This window comes from Phalacrocorax carbo, chromosome 6 (assembly GCF_963921805.1).
Source record: "Phalacrocorax carbo chromosome 6, bPhaCar2.1, whole genome shotgun sequence".
In the NCBI taxonomy this organism is placed as follows: Eukaryota; Metazoa; Chordata; class Aves; order Suliformes; family Phalacrocoracidae; genus Phalacrocorax; species Phalacrocorax carbo.
The window spans coordinates 42,589,055-42,608,586 of record NC_087518.1 but is presented as its reverse complement, the minus strand read 5'-3'; the positions used below and the strand labels follow the sequence as shown (position 1 = coordinate 42,608,586).

General features: G+C 40.0%; 1 protein-coding gene across 8 annotated transcripts in view; it reads right to left on the bottom strand.

Moving 5' to 3' along the window:
* DOCK7 (dedicator of cytokinesis 7) overlaps nt 1-19,532 on the bottom strand; it is a 107,968-nt gene that overhangs the window by 69,916 nt on the left and 18,520 nt on the right. For 7 of the 8 annotated variants that reach the window (XM_064454915.1, XM_064454916.1, XM_064454918.1 and 4 more), the window contains exons 3-12: nt 13,257-13,432; nt 13,006-13,074; nt 10,217-10,346; nt 9,898-10,110; nt 9,399-9,484; nt 7,165-7,231; nt 5,789-5,938; nt 3,736-3,816; nt 1,370-1,535; nt 541-683 (exon numbers count right to left, since the gene is read on the bottom strand). In XM_064454915.1, the coding sequence (XP_064310985.1) occupies nt 541-683; nt 1,370-1,535; nt 3,736-3,816; nt 5,789-5,938; nt 7,165-7,231; nt 9,399-9,484; nt 9,898-10,110; nt 10,217-10,346; nt 13,006-13,074; nt 13,257-13,432 (1,281 nt within the window). Of the gene's footprint in view, nt 1-540; nt 684-1,369; nt 1,536-3,735; nt 3,817-5,788; nt 5,939-7,164; nt 7,232-9,398; nt 9,485-9,897; nt 10,111-10,216; nt 10,347-13,005; nt 13,075-13,256; nt 13,433-13,795; nt 13,903-19,532 lie in introns of those variants that run through there. The other variant, XM_064454922.1, reaches the window with a different exon arrangement.

The window sequence follows — 19,532 nt, the reverse complement described above, 5'->3', positions numbered from 1 at the left end:
TGATCATCATGATAAAGGCTATGCAAATTCTAGACTAGGACAAATATCTCAAATACTTTTTGGCACATACTAACCCAAACAAGTTATCATCAGTTTTTGTGAACTTGCTTATAATGAGCATTTTTCTAAATAAGTTGACCCATGATTTTTCCAATGCATGTTAGAAAAATCTGGAACAAAATAAATTTATATTTTCTTGGGGAGACCCAGCTCTATTAGTTAGAATAGTTAAGTCACTATGCCATAACAACACGTTATCATTCAAGTCAAAACCAGCTAAAAATCTAAAATTCCATAATTTAATTATTCACAGTAAACTTATTGAAAGAATCCACCAATCAACTGTGGACCCACTGCTGGTAGAATTAAGCACATGATACAATAAACCCACTGCATGCTGCTCAAAGATATCCTGTCATCAGGGAACAGACATTACATGCATTGAAAGCATCACAAATTAATCACTGGAGTATAAACTAACTTCACCTGACCAAATTACTCTGTCCAAGGAGCAATTCCTTAGATAGCTTCATACAATACCTGTTTAAAGAAGTTTGTCACTGTCAGAGTAGCTGGTCTAAAACTGGTCAAATTGCAAGCCTCATCCCCACTTGTGGTTCTCTCTAATGAACGCCTCCCAACAATACTGGAATTCCGCCTCTCTGACCATGATCCTTTACGTTCTAAACAAAAAACAAAAAAAAAAAAAAAAAAAACAAAAAACAAGGGGGGGGAATTAAAAAAAAGAAGAAAAACAATTGTCCAAGAGCCTACTTTTGTTCCAACAAGGATTTTCTACACAAGAAGATAGCTGCTGCTTTTGGAAATTATGCAATAAGTGTGATAGAAGAGGTGGTTATGCTAAGACAATCACACTCCTGAGGCATCAGGAGGCTATGAAGCACAGCTGACTACTTCTGCTTCTCTCACAGAACCTCACCCCAGTGCCTTACTGCTATTACAGAAGTCTTTATCGTGTGGAGATTTATGTATTTCTCTTGCTCTGAAAGATGATGAAGCTGGCAGTTTTGGGGATGCTGAAGAGCAGTTTCAGATGAGCTGTGTGGTTCACAAAGATTAATCCACTCCTTTGGAAAATGTTCACCAGCCTGTAACACTCTCTCAGTCTTAGAAGCCTGGTTTTAAATAATATAACAGATGGTTTGCTTGTAAAATCCTTGAAAGATAAATCCATTTGTTATCACGGAATTTTCTGTTTTATTTCAACCATGACCCAAGACTATCAGAAGGCCTAGGGCAAGGGGAGGAAAGCAATAAAAGGAGCAATGGCAGATACAGGGCATGAATCAAGACTTCAGTAAACTCTGGATTTGTTCACTTTCCATCATGCAGATGCCAGATACTGTACCTCCTGTGCCAACTTCTACTTCTGTGGAATCTCTTTCCAAACTTCCAGCGCTGCTCACAATGTTCATTAAATGAATGGCTGTCCAGGCAAAAGGCATTCGATACTTGCCTAGTCTTTGGCAAAACTGTTCTGCCTGGCATTTCAGTTTTTCCAACTTTTCCTTATTCTGTGAAGAAAATATTCAATCCAGGAGATTAAAAGAAGAAGAACAGGAAGACAGGTTCATTTCAAAAAATCAGTAACTAACAACAGTATCTTTTCTAACTTTCAATGACTTTGTGCTTCAATAGCACCTCCTAGAGGAGAATCACTAAGTGCTAGGCAATCAGACTTCTGCTTCACAAAACTGCCACCAGGCCAGAAGTACCAGACACAGGACAGACTGATAGTCAGAACACCTGGCTTTGTGCTCTTAAGCCTCCTGAATACCCTGTCAAATCCAAGTGAGCTCATCGACCCACTGCCTTTCCAGGAAAAGTTGAATTTTACTCTATAAAGCCTGAAATGGCCTTTCTTAATGTGATTTTATGCAGCAGGTGCTCAGATCATCTGCAGTTGCATGGGAAACTGAAAACAGTCCTCAAATAAGCAGTATCATACCCATTTTATTGAGGAAAAAAATGAATAAGAGAGGACTTTTCCAGAAATCTGCATATTAAAGAGCAATTTTTTGCTTTCAGAAGATTGTTATCTACAGGCCTTTAAGAAGTCCCTGGCCAGGGGCCTGGATAACAACAGAGAGCACACTGTTGCTCACATTCTTCTAGTTCAGGACGTGCTTATGCACCTTGCTGGGAAGGAGACCTTGAAAAATCACCTATTCACCTACATTCCCAAGCATTCTGCAAATCCAATTCCAAAATTTCACTTAGGCACATGTCAACTTATTGATCACAGGAAATGTAGTTTTTTGCTTTTGTTATCTATATACCTGAGGTGAAAGACATCCATTTTTCATAGTGTGGTGCAGTGATATAAAGACAGAGGTAGACAAAAAATGTGAACTACTTCAGCTAAAAATATATTAGATTTTAGGAAGGCAAAACTTTGTTAGAGTTTGATCAAAACTAACAAATTAACATCCCAGCTCCTTTGAAAAACGCATCATGGAAAGCCTCTCAGTCATAGGAAGGGCCAGCATCTCTTGGGTTATTTCCTTCATTCAGTCCTCACTATTACCCTCTAACGTTCATCTGGCTCAACCCAATTGCACATTAAATTAGAAACATTTCTGAGGCTCAAAAGCGCTGTTTCACATTCTACGTACACAAGGTTTCCTTTTCAAGCTCTCCTGTACATCTTACAAACTGGATCTGTAAAATAACATACTTAGATCAAGTAACAATAAAATCTGTGATGTGCTATTCTATAGCCATGTTGTGTTGGAGAAAAACAAATAGTAGCTTGTGGGAGAAAAGACTGAGGAAAGGTCATAGTCCAGGTGCCACTGAATTCTGCCGGTGCCACTGAATTCTGCCGGTGCCACCAGCAACCTTGTTTGTTCTTCAGCCCACCAAACCTGCAATTCTTCTCTGTGGGAAAACCTCTGGTTTTAGTCCTGAGCAAAGGGCTTCCACAGCAAGGAGACAAGCTGCATTTAAACACGTGTGGCAAAGACAAAGAACCAGTCAAACTGGGGCAGGTCCATGCCATCCACTGTACTTTACAGGAAAATGCCCAAATTGAAGGCAGGAATTAAAAAGGACATTGTTAATGGAAAAGCCAAACACTACAGTATAAAATTTTAAATCTACCCTTTATGTAAAAAGGACAGCTTTATCCTGCTGTTGAGTGTGGCCCTTCTTTACAATATTAGGAAAAAGGAAAATCAGCAGAAAATAGCGGAAAGAAAGAACCGGAAATGCACTGCAATTCAAAAGCAGGCCTGGTAGAAAATCTCCTGTTAACACACTTCATATACTTTATAACCCTTCTAGAGGAAGGCAGAGGTACTGTGATGGGGTTAAGCTGCAGAAGCAATGGAAAAGTTGAAATTTTACTCCAAATTCACATCAAAGGCTGCCTTCACTTGACCTGGCTATAAGCATGCAGCTGATCCTTTGGGACAGGTAATCACAGATGACTGAGCTTGATGGTAACTACACATCTCCCCTGTCAGCTACAAAACCTGATGACCTTTTAACTACCCCAATAAGGCATCAAGATTCAAGGGTCTTTGACTCTTCTTTGGCCTTCAGAAGTTGACTAGATTCTTAATTAAAAATTAATCCTTTTAACAACAGGAACAGTATCAATGGCTGTTACGGCCAAGGTAAAAGAAAATAACCTATGTTTATTTTGCTAATAACAAAATGCCTTAAAGCGCTTATAGTCAAATTCAATCTAAACGTCAAAAAAATTCTTACCTTTGCTGCATCAGATTCTTTAAAAATCATATAAGGTTCTGCACACTCCCCAATATCTCCCTGCTGTAATACTTTTTCCAGCTGAGAAGGGAAAATGAACCATTATAAGGACATGTACCCAGTAAGGATTGTTAAATTAAACAAACATTAGGAAGCAAAAACATTCTTTCAAAAGAGTTAAAGCTCGATTTTCCTTTGTGAGTCAGGGAACAAGCACTGCACTCAAGTTGTTAGAGCCATTAAGTTCCCACATCTCCAGCTATAACTGAATCACACATGTAAAATATAGGTTCAAAGGGAGCACACAACACTTCATTTTGGTTTGATCTGTTCTACAGTGACTTTCAGCTCATTTTTAAGATCTTAAAGACAACTTACACTGTCTTCAGTATCACCATTTTCAGAATTCTATTCTTATTTCTATTATCCATATTAAGGACCTATTGCAGCAGCACAAAAAGGTGACTCAGATGCACTCAGCTAAAACAAGCACTATTTTAAATCAATGTTTTCAAATCAAAGAATGAAATAATCAAATAATTAATATTAGCCAAAGAATAGGTGTTTGCTTCTGAAGTCTCCACGTAAGTCAATGCCTCTTGAACACAAAACTGCTTAACACTCAGTTTCCAGGAACAGAAGTATCTTCCCTATCACGTGCATGAAGACTGTTTCTTTCAGAAGCATCCCGGGCCTCCCTCCCACGCCTGCTACTGTGCACATGCTGTTACTAGGTTAGAATATCTTTAAACTTCTCCCATGCTTATAAAGTGCCATTCATACTTGTCTATTAGTAGAACTCCAAAAGGCTACCACACTATAAAGACCAAAGCTACTTTCCATCAAATCTTGCACTCCCTGGTGAGTTTATGCTAACAATACCAGCTGTCTGAAAAGCGGTTTCCCAGTGAATAAGACCCATGTGAAAATTCACCTGGTAAGACACGGTATGCATCTGTCTTATTTATCCCTGACTATATCCTTTTCATCATCAAATCAAAACAAGCACCTAAGCCACCAGGTCCTCTTGGATCACTGGTTTTACAGGCACTAATGTGCAGGTCTTTCAGACAGAACTCCATCTCATAAAAATGGGGTTCTCTCTTCCTCATACCTTGTAAAAATCAGAAGAGTGAATATGACTGCACAGGCAGAATATGATTTTCAGAAGGAATTCAGAGAATCATACAAAAAACTGGAGATCAGAATATGCTCCAACACTACTGAGAGCCTTATTCTCACCTGGGGCTGTTTTGTCATGCCACAAAGCCTTAATTCATTTTCGAAAGCTTACTCCTCATGTAAGTAGCAGTCCATGAAGAACTTGCACAAACCTCAGTCAACAGGGTTCTCAATGCACAGCACTTAGCTAGCAAGCAATGTAACCACGGCCTGTGAACTGAAAGAATGTATTGAACTCCCCTTTTTACAACAGGATGATTTTTATGCAGAGACCAGCCCAAAAAAATCCTGATTCAAATGCCAATCTGAACTAGTAACATTTGTGCACTCATTGAATCAAATGAAAGAACAGAAAGTAACTTTTATCTTTGTGTACTTTATTCCAGGAGTGACCAATGTGGCATTTTATGTCAATTATGGATCTCACTCTCTTAGCAGTTTCAATTCTTAAAGACATTTGAAAATCTGGCTTAAGGGCATATATCATTTTTGAAATGAGATTCAGATCAATATATATTTTTAAATCACTCACTCACCTATCATCTTAAGGAGTCAGCACATTGTTTTATATGAAAACCAAGGTCAAGCTCCAGAAAGCTGCTCTGTATCAAGCAAACCTTTGTGCTCTTTTCAGTTTTTCAATAATACAACGCATATCACCACTGAACTGTTTCTTTTACATAGGAACTTAACATACTAAGTGAGAATATTTGAAATTAAACAGAATTCTGTGGTGCTGGTGTTTATGCTTTTGAGAACAGAATTCTGCTCTCCAAATGTAAATAAAAAGTCAACTAGTCAGACAGAATTGTTTATATTTTATTTCAAATAGAAAACAAGAGACAATTTAAATTTCTCTGGCGTTTCTTACCTTTATTACCAGAAAGACATCTTGAGAGGGATAAGTGATAGAAAAGATGGCAGATCTGGCCAGCGTGGATATAGCAGCAGGGGGTACATGTGGACGAAGCATTCCCTTCATTTGTTCAGAGTTTAAATCAAAGTAGAAATTTTCTGAAATCTATGGAAAAAGTTGGGTGGCTTCAAGCATTAGTTATACTTTTTATTTTTGGTGAACTCTTCATAAACACAAATACAATTTCAAACACAAGTAAAAAAAATACCAACAGTGTCTCCTTTCAAACCATGTATAAAAAGAAAAACAAAAAGGCTTCTTCATTAGAGAATCAAGGCAGGATAGTGGGAAAGGAGAAAAGAAATGGAGCAAACAATACACACTACCTACAAAATTTCCTCCAGCTCCTCCGGCTTCCATCACAGGACAAGGAATTACAACTGCTATCTGAACTGAAAATATCTAAGTATCAAAATTGGAAATGATCTGTAAGATCATTCACACAAAAAGAAAAAATAACATGTCTTGAAAGACAGAGAGTAATCTTCCTACACTGAAACACCAAATCCTCAACTGTATGAAGGCTTCAACACCAAAATGAATGTGAACTGGTTATCAACACCAGAGGTCACTAAAGAACTTACTACGTTAGAGAAAAAAAATGAGGTAATGAGATGATAAAATTGGCTTATGAAATGTGATTTAAATATTAAACAAAGTTCACATAATATTCCACATACTCTCATCTACATAACTTAAAACTCAATGCATTAAATTCAAGTCTTAAAGAGATAAATGTCAAAATGTATATTTTTAACATTTTTCTCTCTACTACTGCTAATATCTTGAATTAGAAAAACTGAGAGACTCTTCAAATATTAAATACAGAACATAAATAGGGGAATAAATGTATTTTGCATTTCCTACAACTTAAATCTTGAAATGACTCCTCAGTTTTGATTTTAGCAATTTTGGCATGTATGGCTTTCTTGTGCGTTATTAAAGTGTTACTTGGACACATACCATGCTGAATCACGGAAAGAGATTAAGAAAGTCATAAAAACTTAATCTAAATAAAAGGTTTCAGTTACTTAAGTTCTCTCTGGGGAAGAGACTTTTGAAAGCCAAGATTGGACAATATACGTATTCTGATTTCAGGCACTCACATATTAGATAATATTTTTAGAAAAGTGGTTATACTCAACTGTTTTATTAAGCAGAAGAAAACACAAGATGGTTCATGAAATGCTTTCATAATTCTTTCAACCACTACTATGTCACTGTCTGCATAAAGGTTTGTTTCCAGAATTAATTCCTCCATGTATTTTTTTTTAAATACAGGTTTGTAATGCTTCGGTGGAAATGTCATCACTCAAGTAATTAAAACCTACCTTTTTCTTTTCTTTAACATCATACAAAGCCAAACTTGCAAATATGGGCTCAATTTCTATTTCAAATCTTGAAAGAAAGAAACACATAAAATCAGTTGACTTGCATTTTCTAAGAAAGACTGATCTACCCCTCCCCAAATCCTTCCTGGGTAAGGCGATGGTTGAGCACTCTTAAGCTGAGATGTCAGGAACAGCTGAGCCAACCTATGAGCTTGCTCCTGCTGGAAAGGGAGGTATTGCTCCCCAATTTCCCCCCCACTCCTCTCCTGTCCTGCTTCCTCTGCATCACCCCTGCTCCCTTCCACCAGGACACACCATGGTACTCCCTGGACCTTCTAAAAACCATTTCAACTCATTGACCCAAAGGAAAGGTTAGGACTAGGGTGGCAGGACATAAAGCATACTTCTATAAATGCTTTTAGCTTCTTGAAATGTCATTTGAAAGCTAAGCAAAGCAACGTAATAGCTTCCTTAAAGGCAGAGAAATTATTAATTGGGATAGCCGGACCACTAAGCTTCTCTGATTACCTTGAGAAGCTGCAATTTATTCTGCTGACCTGTTGATATGGCTAAATTGCCAACCGCTCCTCTCATTACTGAACATTACTGACCAGAAAGGTCCTTGCTCGAGAGTGTCAGGCCCAGCTATTTTGGCAATTTACAACATTTAACTTTTGTCAGAAAATACCAATATCTCAAATACTCTCTCAGAAAGGTGTTAGTTTTTCAGAGTAACTGTTATCAAGTATTTGTGCTAACTGAAACACTTCCAACGAAAACACTAACCTACTAAATAAAGCTAAGCTTATAGTTAAATCACCTGGGAAGTTAAAGAAATTAAAAAACATTCAAAACCTGTCCCTACACCAAAATTAACAGGGGCTGAAATGCCATCCTCATGTCTGTACAGCCTCCCCATGAAATTAATGCCAAATCCACGGTGGGATACCCCCATGCACTCAGTCCTTGCACAGAGCTCTCAGCTTTTCAGCCTGGAACTCTTTCTGCCAACAGGGAAAATAACATACGGGGCTGCATCATCAAACAGGTATTTTCTCTAGTTTTGCACAAAGGTGAGATTTAACCTGAAAATGACTGTGCTTAGGTCATCTTAGCATTCTCACTGGAGAAGAGGCTATGTACTTCTTTTTGTGCCACTAAGATACCATGATCTTGGATGCTTGCTATTACACCTGTAAGTACAGCTTCAGAGATTACTGTGGTACACAAATAAGCATGTACTTGGGCAGATTTGCTGTAGATTTACAGTCAGTAAGAGATGCTTAAATAGCAGAAATTGTTAATTTCCAGCATCTAACTTATTTATGCTAAAGACACCATCCTTTGGAGAGGAAGCTCCACTGCTACAGCATATTATGATGTTCCAGCTCATAAAAGGCTGCAAAATCAGTTCATCGCTATGGCTGTATTAGGTCCTGGAGTACCCTACAAGGAGGAGATATGTCCCACACATATATCTCAGTTATGAGCGGCAATGTAGTCTAACTGGAGCTCTCTAATAAGAAGGGTTGACCTAACTGAGGACACAGAAGATGAATACAGCAGTGTGGAAAATCAGTTTTGTACTTTATTTCTCCAAGGGAATAACAGTAAAATTTTACCTTGTGTTATTAGAGAAGAGTTATAGGCAATGAACCAGCTGCAGGTAACCCTATATTCAGGAGCTCCACTTCATTAAACTTGTTTAACAGGTTTCTATTCCTCCAGTTAATGCTTGCTAAGTATATAAAGTCTTCACTCTTAAAGGGACACAGTCAAGGTTGTTGAGCCTAAACTTCAGCAAATCTTTGGTTGCTTTATGTTTTAAGGCTTAAGCATTTTAAATTTTTTTTTCCCCCCACTTAAACATCCTAGTTACAGAGCTGAACACCAATGACTAGCCAACTTCAGAGCCCTGAACAAGCACAATGAAGCATGCGTGCTAGTAACATGGAACAGGTATAGCTACAGAATGGCTGAAAAGCAATGCAGAGAAAAGCTAAGGAAGGTGAATACTTTCTGTATCACACCACTAAAGATAAAACTGTCTGACGCACAGTACTGCGTAACTTATCCTTTATAGAACTAACCTCTAAGCCTATAACCAATCAAACAATGTTACATCCCCTCAAGGGTAATAAAGGCAGCAGAGTTATTCCAGATGCATGTGGATACGACAGCAGATTTAAATTCTCAATTTCTGTCATGCAGCTGTCTGGTGGAGTGATACTTACTTAAGAGACAAACACTTCACCAGGAGTCTTTGGCCAAAGTGTTCTTTGGGTACTTCAGGAACACTAAGTCGTTCTATAGGCTCCTCCTGAAATTTGTCACAGGAACAGCAAATTAGAGACACAACACTGTACAAACCACTAATACCATTACGAAGTGAACATATGTATCACTTCTTTTTCTAAGACACTAGCACCAATTTAATCGAACGTTTACCAGTATGTTGCATTCATCAGCAGCTATAAATATGCTAAATTAAATCCTTTTAATATTTCTACATTATAGAAGATTGCATAACCATAAAGGAAAGCCAATCTTCAGAAAGTAATATCTATGGCAAGACAATGTGCTAAAATACATGCGACCCCCAAAATACCTAAGGTTCTCATGGATATTAAACATAGGTGATCTTAAATCCTTTAAATCCACGGCAGACTGACAATTCTCATGTTCCCTATATCCTTCACTTTTTTTGTCTCACCCACAGGTATATACAAATACCTCATCTGGTGCAGGATGTAGCGCAAAAAGCTCCTTATGCCTACTGGACTTCCTCTGATCTTCATTGTGATGGTCAATCTCTTCATTTGGGGTTCGGTCCAGTAGGTTTGGGAGAAGGGCATCTGGAAGGGAGTTCTTCAGATCAAAAATACTGCATGCCCAGCTGCCCCGTGGAGTGTCATCAATCGACATTGAACGTCGTTTAAGGTCATCCTGAGATTCAACAAATTAAAAGCAACTTACAATGGGAAAGGGACTGCACTTTTAAAACGTGACTATAAATTAGGTTTTATGCAGCAAGGTTTTAAAGGTACGTTACTTGTTCATCCTGGTAACTGTTGCCATCTGGAGCTTCGTCAGACTCAAAGATCTGTTTGGGGAGCCCCTTTTGCCTCTCCTTCTGTTTGTCTAAGGTGTTGGGATTAAACCCAGTTCCCAGCTTGTGATATCTGAAAACAAAAGTATTTCAAATGTATTTTTAGCATCCTTTTTGACCCCAAACCCAGAAGCAGAATTACAGAACAAACCCAGTATTATCACTATGGGTCCTCTCAAAACATAAATTGCTCTCTGCAAACAGTATTTCCAGTCACCCTCCACTGTAGCTGGGTAATAATACAACAACCAGTATTCCAGTACTACAATGTGACTCTGTTCAACTATTAAGCAACCCTGGGTGATGTCAAAAGAAGTATTATCAAGGGCCTATTAAGGTCATCATAAAATGTGTGATTGTGATGCCAAGCTTAAAACAGGCCAAGAACATGGGGATGGAAGGCCAGCGGTTCTGCTAGAGCAAGAACTGACTTAGAGCAGACAATATTAATACCTTTAAAACCAAAACACCAACTTCAGGCAGGACTGCATGAAGTGCAGAACTCCTGAACACGTCTGGAAAACGTATGACTTTCTGACCCCAGCTAAAATGAGCCTCTTCCCATGGCATCTTTATAAGCAGAACTGGGTCCTTCAGAGCTTTCCAGGCTGTAAGAGTGCTTGCTAATAAACAGTCTGTCTGCTGTTGCTGACAAGATCAGATCTCTTTGACTAACAAATTTTTGGATACCAAACTGCACTATGTCTACATTTACACACACATATGGCCAGAGCCACAGTCTTCTTACAATACGCCCTCTAAGTCAGTTCCTGAAGTAGTGCTGGGGCCATGCGTAGAATTAATTGTTCTTATCCTGCCCTGTTACTAAAGTTACCACAGAAGGATGTACAGACATGCGAAAACCATGGATGTGCTAGCAGTGAATAATGAAAGGGAGGAGAAAAAGGACGAAAGCATTTTCCTCACTAGGTTATAATTTCCAAGAGCTGAACTATCTGGATAATCCTCACCTGGATGTCTGCATTTCAATCATAGCCCCACCAACAAGTGTAAATTCATTCTAAATTATACTGACTTCAGAGATGTCTGTGATCATTGCCACCATCGGTCTAGCATACAGAAATTATGCCATAAAATTGAAATAAGAATATGCTATTGGTTTTTTTCAGGCCAGTGAAGAAAATACCATTAAAATAATCACTGAATGGATGGATTTGTCTGCTGCCAAAACCATTTTGGTTACAAAGAACTGTAGACAGAGACTGAAATAAAGATTATTTCCATTTGGATGGGGGAGAGAGAAGGATGGCACATGTCATAGAGTCATGATCTTCTAAAGCCAAAAGAGCTGGATTTTGTGCCCCCAGAGCTAGCCAAGGCACTTGTAACCATCCAATAGGGTGGATTGAGAGAAACTTGTTACCACCGTTACTTGAAAAACAATCCAGTCCTTCCCAGCCAGGCTTTCCAGCTCTTCTCCTGCACCAGCAGTAACCCTTCTGTTTCTACCCAGTCCACTGCCATGATTTTATCCAAGTAAAAACTGCCATGAATGTTTATGATAGTGCCTGTCCTCCTCTGTAGGGGCAAGAAAACCTTTGACTGTAGTTCAACAGTCACTCAGCACACCTTCAACCCACTTAGGCAACTTTGATGTCTTCAGCTTCATGCCTTCCCTGACACAGAATGCGACCTTCAGCTGATCTGCACAGGACAAAAAGTTCTACGACCGCCAACTAAACCTCCTCAGTGCAGGAACCACAGCCAGGTATTCCAGATACCAGTGAAAATTGCTGAGAAACCAAGAGGTGTGCTGGCTGGGTGGGTCACGCTGTGCCTTCTAGACCCTGCCCACAAAGGCTGGGAGTTAATAAAGCATGTGTCACTCTCTCGGGTTTCTTTCTGGGGTTTTGGTTTTTTTGGTATGAGATTACAAACCACATTTTCATTAGGTCATCTAAGCACTGCAAAGCATACCTTCAGCACCCCTAAAGTGGTTCTCTGGACAACATTAAACCAGTGGATTGTAGCAACCACCATGAGGGCAGAGCTGCAGCTGTAGTCACGTCATTTGTAGGTGATGCACATCACACGGATCACTTACTTCTTGAAAGTAGCTCTTGAAGTTATCAGACTTTCAATCATCCAAGAGAGTGTATGTTCCAAGTAAAGCTACTCAGAAACCTTCCTGCTAATTTGCATAAATTAATCAATGCACACACATTTGCACATCCTCTAAACTGTTAGCTCATTAGATAAATACTGTGATAGTTCAAATATTAACAATTATTTGTTTAAATTATGTACTTTCTCAAAGTCCCTTTGGGAACAAATGAATGCTGCAGAGAGCAGATTATCTATTAGGTAGTTGTGCGGGCACATAAATCTTACATCATTACAAAATTAATGCAACTTCTCTCTAAAAAGAGCTAAAAACATATGGAACAAAGAAAGAAATAAATGCTGAAAGTAATTTTACTTGTTCACATTCTCTAATTTCTCTGTCATTCTAAAGGAGCAACTATTTACTAAAATGCCCTAGATTCTAACATACGCCCCAAAGGGTTTTGATGTGTGAGATGTACTTTTCAAAACACAAAGCATCATTTCAGCTAAACACAAAGCATCAGTTCAGCTGAGCTGGGCAACTAAAAGCAGGACACATGGAATCAGTAGCCAGGACAATAACTTTTGAGCCTCCTCATACCAGCTAGCCATCCTGCAAAAATTTAAATTGAAATCAAGCTGACAAATACCACAGGGGAACTCACTTTCTGTTCACAATTGCCCAGTCTTCCGTGTAACTTCTTACACAGTCCCTTACGTGAGGGTCCATCTCACTGTTAAAAGAATAAAAACAAACATGTTCAAAATCACAGACATGATAATGACTTCTTAAAAACAGGTTTGTATTTACTTTTTCAGGCATTTACAGACAAAAATTCCAGGCTTCAGCCTTGCAAATACTCTAATCCAGAACAATTAATTCCCTTGAGGCAGGTGTCACCCTGTCACCTCGTACCTCTCTTCAGGCACAGCCGACACAAGCGTTCGACATTCTCGGGGAGTGTACACAACCTCGATGTCATCGGGAGGAAACTCAAGCAAGTCTCTCAGGGGTCCGGACTCCACTACAATCGGATGTGTAATAAGGTAGTCCTCCAATTCAACCGGGTCCACTGCTTCTGTAAGTGGGACCTGGGAAAAGACAAGCGACAGAAGGGTCTTAGAACAGAGAGAAAGGAAAAAAAAAAAAAATCACACGCACATATTCCACTTCGGTTTTTAAACCAGCTTTTCTGCCTTGTTGAGGAAACTTCATCTAACATCAGCTGAGAATTAACCCTAGTGGTGTTAGCCTTAGCTCACACACATCTTAGAGCAATTTTTCATGCCTTTTATCTGGTATTTATCGGAATATTTCTATGATACATACCAAGATCACCTAAAAAAAAAAAAAAAAAAGAGCCATTCTCATCTACTTTCAAGAAATTAATCAGTTTGCATTTAAAAAAATTTACAATTTATTTCCCATGCATATGACTTTGGTTTTCTTTTTACCATGCTGCTGCTCTCATCACAAAGGGAACCTTCACCCTGATGCAAGATGCAAAGAGCACTTTCACCCTCAGGCACCGCCCCCAGACAGGAATCCAGAGCATGGGCCGATTTACCAGGGATTCACAAAGCCACAGAACTCTAAAGACTAACATTATCTTGAATTAAATCACTTCTCTGGTGAACACAAAACACAATGTTTGTCCACCACAGGTACCAGTTTAACCACCTTTTCTCCCTGATATTGGAACCTTCGGAGCCATGATGACTCTGCCCATGCCAGGGAGGGACACTGCTTTAAATAAAATGGATGCTTAAAAAGCATTTTTACCGGACACAAAGCTTGCACCTGAAGCACAAAGAATGACTGAACAAACACACATGCAGGAAAACAGTAGATTTCACTGGCAGTACTGATCTTAACATACTGAAAAAAGTGAGCTTTTTTCAGTTCATAAAAAAAATTGCATAAACTGGATAGATACACTGCATTGTGTATTTTTACATATGTATATTATATTAATACATATATATATTCTGATATGAGATCATTGTCCTATGAGGCTGTACATAAACACAGACATTCATTAAGAAAATGAAACACTGAAAACAAGTTTTAAGGAACTTGTTTCTACAGCCATTGCCAGTTTTCCTGGAATTCCCTGGCACATCCCAGTGAGGCTGAGTGGTTTAATGAGAGTCACAAAAACATACAAAATTCAGCAATTTTTCTCTAGTACTTCCTCTTTCCTGTCATCCAGACAATTTCTGTGGGACAGGGAACTATCCTGTAGCTTGTCTTCTGTTGGGGGTGACTTCAAAAAGAACACTTAGTACTTAAGTTTTAAATGTGCTTCTCAGAAAAACTGCTATACCAATCTCAAATTCCAGTTTTTTAACTTTTATTTCCAAAAAGTTGTGAAATTAATCCACTTTTTATTCAAGGAAAAAGAGCTGGCTAACACAGAGGGTATTGAAAGAATCTCTTCTACCCAGCCAACTTCAATGAATACTGTAATTTTCTTAAAATACAGAAGGCAAACCCTTCAGCAGAAAAATGGCATGACTCCAATAAAGTCAGGTGAGTTGGACCAGATGACTTCATTGCCAGATAAGAATCTAGTCCACAAAAAATATGGTGTCTAGAAACTCAGTGTTAAGTTTTGCCATTTAGGTAAAAGACATTAATTTCTGTGTAAAGTCATGTACCATCATCATCATATATTTATCTCTCACCCCACTACTTTTTTTCCCCTTCTAATCTTGAACTCTGGAAATAAACTTAAAGTATGTGATTTGGAGAACTTCTGAAAATAAAAAACAGATACTTTTCAGTGCTCTCCTCACGGCCAAACTCACAATGAGCAGAACTTGTCATTGCTCTTTCCCACATTACAGTTAACATGTCATCACCTCACTCTATCAGTTTCTTACATACAGATAGACCAGCTCCATTTGGCACTAGATAACTGACAAAACATACAGCAGTGAAGTGTGACAGTTTATTGTTGAGGAATTGCTAAAAGTACATGTTTTTTCAGAAGAGCTGCTGTGTAATAGTACTGTTACTTCGTGTGCATATAATGCTTTCCACTGATAAACCTCAAACCCAAAGAAGAGTAAGAACCCAGAAATGGAGACTCCTTGCAAATGAAGATAAAAATACCAAAATCACTGGGCAAAAGCCACAGACACTGGGAAAAGGCCTTCCCTCAGGTCCTCTTGTTGCCAGTCCAGAGCCCCATCCATGCACTGATGCAGCTCTGTGCTGGACACTGAAAGCACTGCCGTGGGAAGAAGGCAAGAGGGTTAAGATAGCCTTGGAGGGTGACTTACAGCTGCTTAACTCACCCTGTTTTTAAGCCCCAACATTTTAAGACTTGACTTTTACTCCTCCTGTTGATCTCCCTTCCACACTGGCAGCTTCAAAGCTGAGGCACCTTCCAGTGCACTGGCTCAGCAAAACTGAGCTGACCATGCGAGTCTTGTGTTTCAATCTGCACAAACTCATTTACCTATGCATCTCCCCAGGCTAACAAAGACAAACCTTCTCCTCATTCCCTCCAATCTTTCTAATCCACTCATCCTCATAAAGAAGAAAACTACAAACAGACACGGAAAAAACAGTTGATGGGGACATGCAAGATAAACCAGACACAGGGCAGACATTGTCACTTCTCCAAACACATCATGTTTCCCCATTCCTGGCATTTTATATCTCAAATTTCACTTGTCCAACAAGAGCATTGTAACATATTGGACAAAAGATGAATAAACTGGCTATGCTAGTCAAAAAACACCTAATCCAGAAAGGCAGGCAGTGCTTAGCAGGCTATCCAACACCAGGTCTGGCATCTGTGCTCCGGAGGTTTCCAAACCCTTTGTATATCTCAGACTAGGCCCAAGGTTGCACTTCACAATCTTCCAGTTTGTCTTCAGATAACTATTGTACCATGAAGATGTAAACAAACATAAAAGTCAAACCCAGAAGCTTGTATTAGACTCACCATCTGTGAAGCCAGAAATACTGTCTAGCACCTGAGTAAACAGGCCAAACATAAATTCATGGTTATGAAGAGGAACTACTTCGTGTCAGACTATTGGCAGATAAAAGGCAAGCACATTATTTTAAGCTCTAGATATTTGTGGGGGAAGAAGTGATGAAAGAGGAGGAGGAAGAAATAAGGATGAATAAATGCACCAAAAGGAAAATGAACCCAAATGGTATCTCAGTGTCTGAACTGAGCCATGACAGCTCCTCTCATGGCTCTCACTGCTGATGCTTTAACTTTTCCTCCATCCTGCATTTCTTTGAAGTTGTGGATGAGACCAAGAACAGACAGTACACAAGGGGCTATTCCTGTGCTATCTGCAATGTGGCTAAGCTAAAGTCGCCTGAAATTGTCATACGAACCCATCAGATCGAACGTGCACAGCGAAAGAATTGAACGAGTTCACATAAAGACCAGGTTATCCAACCTCATCATCCCAGCCTCACCGCTGACTGAGAAGCAGAACCTGCTCAATCATCTCACCTCCGAATGTCCAGGCCCAGTTTACCTCTTCCTGGCACCACGAAAAATAACACGGCACCCAACAGCTGACTCCCCCGGCCCATTAGGATTGTGATACTTTCACAGTTTACAGAAGTTTCACCCTTATCCTTGTGCACCACTCTAGCATAAGGCTGATCTCCAGATTATCACAAGAATAGCAAGTCCCGCTTTGAGCTGCGTATTAAAAGGTTTTGAAATCTGTTGCGGCAGAAATGGGGGAACAGCTGAGGAGCTATAAAGCTGTCTTCTCGCACAGCCCTGCTTGCTGACAGGCTGCAGGCAGCAATCTTCAACACAATCTTCATCCCGCTTACAGGAAAAGCCTTTCTGATTCCTCCCGACAGCTCCTAGGAAGCAACAGTAGGTGCCTCCTCCATGAAATGCAGCTGATTTTTCTTCATCTGACTTCCAAAGGCAGAGCGACAATTTCAGTCAAGTATGACCAAATGTGCAGTCCTTCTACCAACTGGCTAATAAACCTAATGGGGGAATACTGGAATGTTACTGTAAGAAATCATTGACAGAGCATCCGTTTCTTCCAAGGAGAGTTTATTAAGGCCCTCCAGAAACCGAAGCTGTACAGAGGCTCTGACCATCTCCCCAACCGGGGCTATGGAATAGTCTAAATTAATGGCAAATACGTGCTAATAATATGCAAAGGAAAGCCTGCTCCCAGAATCATGATTGCTGCTCTTTTTAAAAATACTCTTTGATTTTGTGCGAGCTGTAATTACAGATCAAATTTTGGACAACCTGTCAAACAATTCCTTAACACAGTTTTCACTCAGTCTTTATCCCAGGATCAGACACTGCCACATCACTCAGGGTAAGCGCTATTCTGGTGCTATTAAAATGAATAGGACTATGCAGGGGGAAAGGGGCTGCTTGGTGCGGTAAGAGGGGCATAACCTACTCCCTGCCAACGTAAACACCAAATACAATGTACTGATAAACTGAAAGTACAGAAGAAATCAATCGGGACTCTCTTTTCAGACTCACACAGCCCAGTTACCCTGAATCAAACACATCACTTGCAAGTAACAATTCTGCATGTATATGTCCTTAACCTGACCATAGACACATGCTCTGTCAGCTTAACTAAGACAGCAGCCTGATTGATTTGGTTGATATAAACTGTTTAACACACACATTCCATAGGTGCATCTGTGTTGTTGCAGTTATAGCTCTCAGCAGTTGCATTACGAAACTCTGTTTCAGAGGTTTACAACTCTCCTGCAGCAGGGACAGTCAAGCTTTCTTCTTTAAGGCTGTGTTATTCTTCACTGTTATATCCCCTTAAAAGCTTGAAAATAAAATTTCGTTTCCTATCGACTTTGTCCTTCTCTAGACAGCAAACATTGTATTTTGCTGTAGTTTTAGTGCACCGCTAGCCAAAACATGTCTCTCTCCTATTTATTTCCTTCTTTTGAGCACCTAACCTGTATCATCATCATCAGTTACAAAAGAAGCATCTGCACAAATCTGGCAACAGGGGCAGAAGCCTCTGGCAGGGGATGTGGCATAACCCCATGGAGGGTAACACAAACCTCCATTTACTTCAGCCAAGCATCTCACCCAAGGACTACAGGAGCAGAGGGCTAACATGGGGGGAAAGCTAAACCCAGGGCACCACACTGCAGACCTCATGTCTTATTCCACCCCACCAAGGAAGCAAAAAACAAAACGCAATGGGCAGATTTTTATTAGATCTGCTCTGTTGTGGCATTCCTGAGAACAGATGACTGCAATCAGCTCCCTTGTGCACAGAGCAGACCCCTCTCACAAGCAGGACTTGCCACGTGCCCCAGCGACCGGTGGCATTGGCTGTGTACCACTGACAGGGAAGGCAGCAGCCAACATGCTCAGAGGGAGCTCAGCAAGCAGAAGTGCGCAAGGCAAGGTGATTCAAAAAGCATCAGGGATGCCTCACTAACAAAGGCAATGGGGATACTTGCCATAGATGCACTTTTCCATTATGCTTAAGAAATGACCAAAGGATAAATGCTTAACTAGCATGCCATTTAATTAGCCATCATTATGTGCCTTTGCCAGAACAGCCTCCCCATCCAGTCTGCTGCCTTACTGAACGAATTACACCTATACTAATACCTAAAGACTAAAGGCCTGCTCTCCTGGGCACTGCACAGAAGGTCATTAAGGGATCACAGTAGCAACTAGGAAAGAAAAAGGGACAATTATTATATCTATCTCACAGATACTGGTTGAAGCACAGAAATCCTGTGTAGATCATTGCTGTGTGCTCTGGTGTCTACAGGCATTCAGATTTTTGCCTGAAGGACTTTAACCTATGCTTTCACTACACAAACCGCAGGGCAGAGGGGATATTTCTAGATCCCGTTCCAGAATTTTGTTGCCTAACTCACACGTGTTGTACTGACCATCACAAGTAGTCTTGTGAGATGTGCCATAAGCCATACACTGATCCCAGCTATGGTTTTGCAGACCCTTCCAGCCAGTTTATGTCAGCACAGCCATGAAAAGCACCCTTGCATTTCCTTCTCCCTCCCTCACCTCTGCCACCCAAGACACTCTCATGTGGGGAGGAGGACACACACAATGGCATTTTGAATGGTTATCATGTGATGGTTTAGCAGGATGCATCTGGCAGAACAGGGATTTGAACCCAAGTTGCCTGTGGCCCAACCCAAGGCCAATTTTCCTGT